At 36.5% G+C, this 6,249-nt stretch overlaps 1 protein-coding gene across 1 annotated transcript; it reads left to right on the top strand.

The window, feature by feature from the left end:
* The first annotated feature begins 585 nt into the window (after positions 1-585).
* On the top strand, positions 586-2,855 carry LOC124257568. Its single transcript, XM_046691666.1, has 3 exons — positions 586-1,049; positions 2,186-2,557; positions 2,772-2,855. Exons 1-3 carry the CDS (start codon positions 726-728, stop codon positions 2,853-2,855), a joined length of 780 nt encoding a protein of 259 aa, XP_046547622.1. The 5' UTR covers positions 586-725.
* Positions 2,856-6,249: the final 3,394 nt, after the last annotated feature.

Raw genomic sequence — 6,249 nt, 5'->3', positions numbered from 1 at the left:
TTCAGGGATCGTTTGTACATAAATATGAAATGTAAGTCATCAGAATGATTCTGACTATCTGTGTATTGTTATATGTTTTCATTGTAAGTAAGAGAAGAAGCCAGAAATGAAGATAATTACCGTTGCTGTTCTGCGTGATTTTGCCTCGGTCATGGCGTCACGCTTTACGGAAACTTTGACATATCATTGCATATTATCTGTGTTTAATTTCCTATTTCTTGCTACGATACTCTTTCCATGCACATTTTTATGACATTGGGCCGTTGTAAGCAACGAATAGGCGGCTGGATAACAGAAAATTTCAGAAAATGCTACACAGTGTAAACTCGGAATCTTTCTCTGTTTACATTTCAAACAAGCACAGCATTCGTTTTCACACCAAATATCTTTCGCTTCATTTCATCTAGACAGTTGGTATTGATCACAAAGAACATTTGTAATTTAAATCTAAAATGTATGGGTAATTCAGTAATACATTTGTCGCAGCTGAATATGAAATATACGTGATGTAATATGCGTCTCAATACCGGCCTTCGCGAAACGTGATTTTGTAAACACTATCCAATATAGCGGAAGCGCATATAGAGGGGTTTCAGAGTTATCCCGTGATTCCGTGCGCGCCGCCATGTTGGTTGTCATTCGCGTCCCCAGCAACCATAGCGTCACTAGCAACTATCGTCTACGCATACGTCTGTCTGCTTCAGTCCGTCATCTAACCATCTGTCATGGAGAATTATGCAAACTTACTGGATAAAGCATCTCGCATACGATATATCGAGAAGACTATTGTGATAGACAACGAAGTTCCGTACAGGATTCCCAGATCGGATTGGAGTGACGACCACAAGTATTTGCCGGCAACAAACTATGTCGACATCGTGAACTATCTGGTGTTCAGCCCTAGTCCTTTTTATAGTTTATCCGATATGAGAAACTATAGGAGTCTGGAAGCATATGACAGATTTGTGTGTGGTTGGGTACGAGACATCGTCTCATATGTGCATTTATCCGTCCAAGATGGAAAGGCCATTCATGTCGTGATGTCAAAAGTAAGAGAACAATAGTTTACCTACATCAACAAATGTGTTTGCAAATATACAATGATAATATTCTAAATATAACATAGGCTCTGTTTATGTAGCAGGGTTGCCACAGATCAGGGAAAAGTCAGGGAAGAAATTATTTTTTCAAGATCAGGGAATTTTGTTACAAAAGTCAGTGAAAATTGAAGTTTTGGAAAAAAGTCAGGGAAAACTAGTTCTTTTCAAACTTCACTGAGGCAACGATTGTATGAATTTGAGTTCCATGTCTGTATTAAATGTGTTTTTGTATAGATATTGGTATTATCAACTTTAATTTACTTGTTTTGGCAGTGTCCATTTGTAGACATATTTTGGAATAACTTCCAAGGATGTTTGACACAGAAATGTGACCAAATATTCAATCTCAAGCTCTCTGCTGAACTTTTTATGTTTGGGTTTGACTCAAATACTGTCCCAGCTACTGTTTTTGACCTCTTACTATCAATGTCTATGTTCTTTGTGTGTTCTTTTTTTTGTTGAAAATGTCAGTATTTCTACCAGTAAGATTTCATACTATACAAAGTCACCCTTTTCCTGGAGGTGATCCTCAATCTTGCAACAGGGACTTTAAAATGAAAACATTGAAATTAAAAAAGAAAATCAAAACTTATGTGTCAGAGTTTGCCAGAGGTAATATTTCTGTGTCATACACTTCATCTTGATGTTAGATTGATCTCTGTGTTTGTTTGATTACTAAATATTTTACTTTGTCTTAAGTAAAATGGATAGAAAGGTCGTCTGTAGGGGGGAGTTTGGAGGCCGAAATTTTCTTTTTCTTTTAATTTTGATCAGTGAAAAAATCAAATTGGTCAGGGATAAGTCAGGGAAAGTATGGAGTTTGAACTTTCGTCATCTGTGGCAAACCTGTGTAGAGTACTGCAATATTTTAATTACCTTTACACTGATTTAACAGTAGAGATAATGTTGATACAAAATCCAAAATGTCTTTAGTGTGTTAATAAAATTGTGTACATACTAATTGCCTTCAGTGTGCTGCGATGAAAAGCCTTGGTTTAGTAAAACTGCCACATTTCAATCAATTTCTTAATATCATATAGCATTATGTCTGAACAAAAATTAATTCCTGCACTGTATTTTCACAGGTTATGCATTCCCAGCGCTTGAACGAAGCTCCATTGCAGCCCTGGTTTATCACTGATGACGCTGGCACAGTTTTATCAGCTCATTGTAACTGTATGGCGGGTTTGGGTGAATCATGCTCACATGTGGCAAGTATGATGTTTGCTGTTGAAGCTATTGTGAGATTAAGAGAAACCGCCACTGTCACACAGCAACCTGCATACTGGAAACTTCCAGCTTCTCTTAAAAAGGTTAACTATGCATGTCTAAGAAAGATTGATTTCACCTCATCAAAGACTTTGAAAAAGAAACTTGACCTGTTAATTGAGGGTTCTACGACATGTTCGACTTCATCAAGTGCTAAACATATCAAGAAGTTAAAACCTGCATCTACCGTCAGTTTTGACAATTTCCTTCGCACTATTAATGCAGATAAACCATCTTGTCTTGCGGTTCATAGTGATTACAGTGATCAGTATGTACCTGTACCATTACAACAACAATTTCCTCAAGTGATCACTGAACTATTTGATGAAAGTATGGTTGGCATCCCATACAATGATGTTTTACTACACTGTCACAACGTTATAAATCAACTAAACATTACAGCAGAGGAGGTTTCAGCAGTGGAAGCAGCAACAAGAAACCAAGCGTGTTCCCCAGTTTGGTTTCAGTTCAGGGCTGGCCGTATAACAGCATCAAAGATGAAGAGTGTCAATCGTACATCACTGTCTAACCCTTCGAGGAGTTTACTTCGCCACATCTGTTACCCGACTGAGGTCAAGTTTTCTAATCCAGCTACGAGATGGGGATGTAGCCATGAAGTAACAGCTAGGGACACCTATGAGAAATTGTCTTCTGAGCGTCACCATAACTTCAGTGTTGAGGAATGTGACTTATTCCTCAGCTGTGAGTATCCACATCTTGGGGCAACTCCTGATGGTATTGTGGACTGTGGCTGTTGTGGAAGGGGCTGTCTTGAGATTAAGTGTCCATTCTGTGCAAAGGATGACTTTGTTGATAGTAACATAGTTTACTTAGAGGAGATTAATGGGTCACTGCAATTAAAAAGGGACAGTCAGTATTATTACCAGGTGCAAACACAGATATTTGTAACTAATCATGATTACTGTGACTTTGTTGTTTGGACAAACAATGATATATTTGTGGAAAGAATTACACCTTGTATGGTATTTTGGAAACCAGTAGCTGATCATGCAATGCAGTTCTTCACATCCATTATTCTACCAGAGATTGTTGCACGTCATTTCTTGAACACATGTACAAGGGTTGCTGAAGAAAGAGTCGACAAGGAAGTGTTTTGTACATGCCAGAAGCCAGAAGATGGAAGGAGGTATATTGGCTGTGATTGGAAAGAATGTACAGTCAGATGGTTTCACTTCAAGTGTGTTGGTCTTGTGCGAAAACCGAAAGGGAAATGGTATTGTAAACACTGTTCTACAAGAAAGAAGCGGAAACACAATAGTGAAGAGTGATGTTTCATGAACAATATCTTATCAGTATAACTTGACTTATGTGTCTCAAGCCTCGCTGACACCAAGCAACTTGTTCTGTGTCTGTGACACACCACCTCTTTATTGAACTTGTTCTCAAAATGATATTGATGTCATATTTTGTTGGCACTACACCAAGGCCAACATAGAACAAAAATAATCACAGATAATGTTTCAGCACATTAAGAATAGTTTTATTACTATAATTGACAGATTGTACATTTGAGCAGTAACTCATAGACTTGTGTATGAAATATTTTCCATTGGTTTGTGAAATGGTCTATGACATCAATAGTTGCTGGGATAATTATGCAGCTGAATTATTGTGTGAAACAAAATATCAGTAAAGTCATTTGAATAAGATGTCACTTACAAATAATTTTGTGACATATGATCTGCTTGAATAATGACAACACATCACAGTGTTTGAAATAGCTACTTGCCTGCTAGCTGATTGTGAATCGGGCCAGTAATATACTGTTAAAGCAAAGCTATCCAAACTGGTTCAGTATATCAGATAAATTGTTCTTTGTTTAATGTACATGAATATGATGAAGTCATTTATTAACATGATTAAGGTGCTAAAAGTCTGTCCTCAAAAGTTTAGTGATATATATTATCTCTTGCCACACGAAGATCACTATATAGAAAATGTTAACAGCATTGCGCAAAAGAAGTTAGGAACCATTACTACAATACAAATGTATTGTTTCAAAGGGTTGACAATAACCTACCATCTGTAATTACCAAGCATAATACCAGGCCTTACCAATGTGCATGCTGATATTGATATTTTGCAGGGCCTGTGAAGTATGATATGGGCAAGCGACAGTTTTACATAACTAGCCCTCCTTGCCAGTGACATTTTAAACTTAATTCAATCTGAACACATCTATGATCATTAACGATGAAGTTATCAAATAATACCTTTTTAAAACTTGGAGTGAACAACATTGATCATGGTCATGTTAGAAACATAGATTACATAATTTTCAGATAATAGTATATCAGATGCAAACTACAATGTGGTTCTAGTCGCCATTGAACATGTCAAGGTGTATCACCGAGTGCTAAATATGCCAACATTAAACACATTTGACCTTTCATTTATGTTTTTCATCTTTTGTAAGTCTCACAAGATATAAGTAGCCTTCACTCAAATGGAACAACTGATGGACACATGTTGGTAAGTGCACAGCAAACATGGACAAGCTTGTCAAGTAATGAATCAGTTTCATTACTCTTTGTCATAAGGTAATCAATGGGAATAGTGATGCTGAGGATCATGTATTTTTGACGGACACTACCAATAACTCATTCAACATGAATTCTTACATTGGCAATTTTTCTTGTTTCCTCTACTTCAGTGCCACTTAACTGTGGTTTACCTCGTGTAAATGCTGGAATCCTTAACTCCGCTCCTACAGAACCAATAATTTCTTGTATATCAAAGCCTCTATCTGCTAATACTATATCACCGTGGAGAAGATGATTGGTGAAATCACTATTATTTGTTAAATACTTATCACTAACACGACCTCCCCATCCCTCAGAAATGTAACTTACAGAACCTTAGGGAGTGATGCCAATAAGATATTTTACAGTATTATGATGCTTGTACGTTGACCATGTCTGGGTTCTAGCTGTCAAATTGGATGGTCTATCAATAAAAATCTCAAAACAGTCTATAATAACAGACACTCTGCGTCCAAAATACCTTCTGAATACCATTGGCATTGTTTTCCATAAATCCTCTCTATCTGGCCAGAACACAAGTTGTTTTAAGTTGATGTACAAGACATCCATAACCTGATTAAATGTCCTGGAAATTGTAGCTTTGCTGACACCAAACCTGTAACTTAGGTCAAGAGTGGGTAAATTCAGTCTGAGTCTCATTAATGTAATAATTAACTTTTGAAACTTTGTCAGAGATGAATGTGAAGACTGACAAATTCCATATGATACACGATTGAACAATGCAATTAGTGTTACAAACGAAGGCAGACCAGTATAATATCGTACTTTATCATCATCACCTTCAAAGTCTTCAGTATTATTTGCTTTCATTTTATGAACTATCTTCTTAAGTAGATTATTCTCATGTTTTAAAGATTCATTTTCTGACTTAATTTTGCAACTTTTAAGTTCCTGTTCGGGTGTAATATCATGCTCTTGATATACTGGTTCAGTGTCTGATTCTGCCTCACAAAGTTCCTCTTCAACTTCAAGATCAAACCGCAGGTTCCGGAGTCTTGATGCTTCCTTGCGCTCCTAAATGACAAAGAACACAAGTCCTTACAATAAACCTTATATATATGATGTAAATAATTTTTAAGATTGAGGGGAATATCTGTGTTACATACTACAGCAAAAAACAATTAACCTTGCACCCCTCAATTTGACTTCTTTTGAATGTTCAAGGAATTTCAAAATGAACAGAAAGACAGAAACATTTCATTTAATTAAGTGTCACAAGTCAGTAACATATGAAATATACATACATCAAAAATATTAAACATGTTTAGGGACCCTTCATAAATTATGGCCAGGGGGGTGATGATGATTTTTATGGA

The sequence above is a fragment of the Haliotis rubra genome, unplaced genomic scaffold (assembly GCF_003918875.1).
Source record: "Haliotis rubra isolate DU_JTF1 unplaced genomic scaffold, ASM391887v1 Scf667, whole genome shotgun sequence".
NCBI lineage: Eukaryota > Metazoa > Mollusca > Gastropoda > Lepetellida > Haliotidae > Haliotis > Haliotis rubra.
The sequence above is the reverse complement of the archived record's forward strand: the minus strand, read 5'-3'. Positions and strand labels throughout refer to the sequence as shown.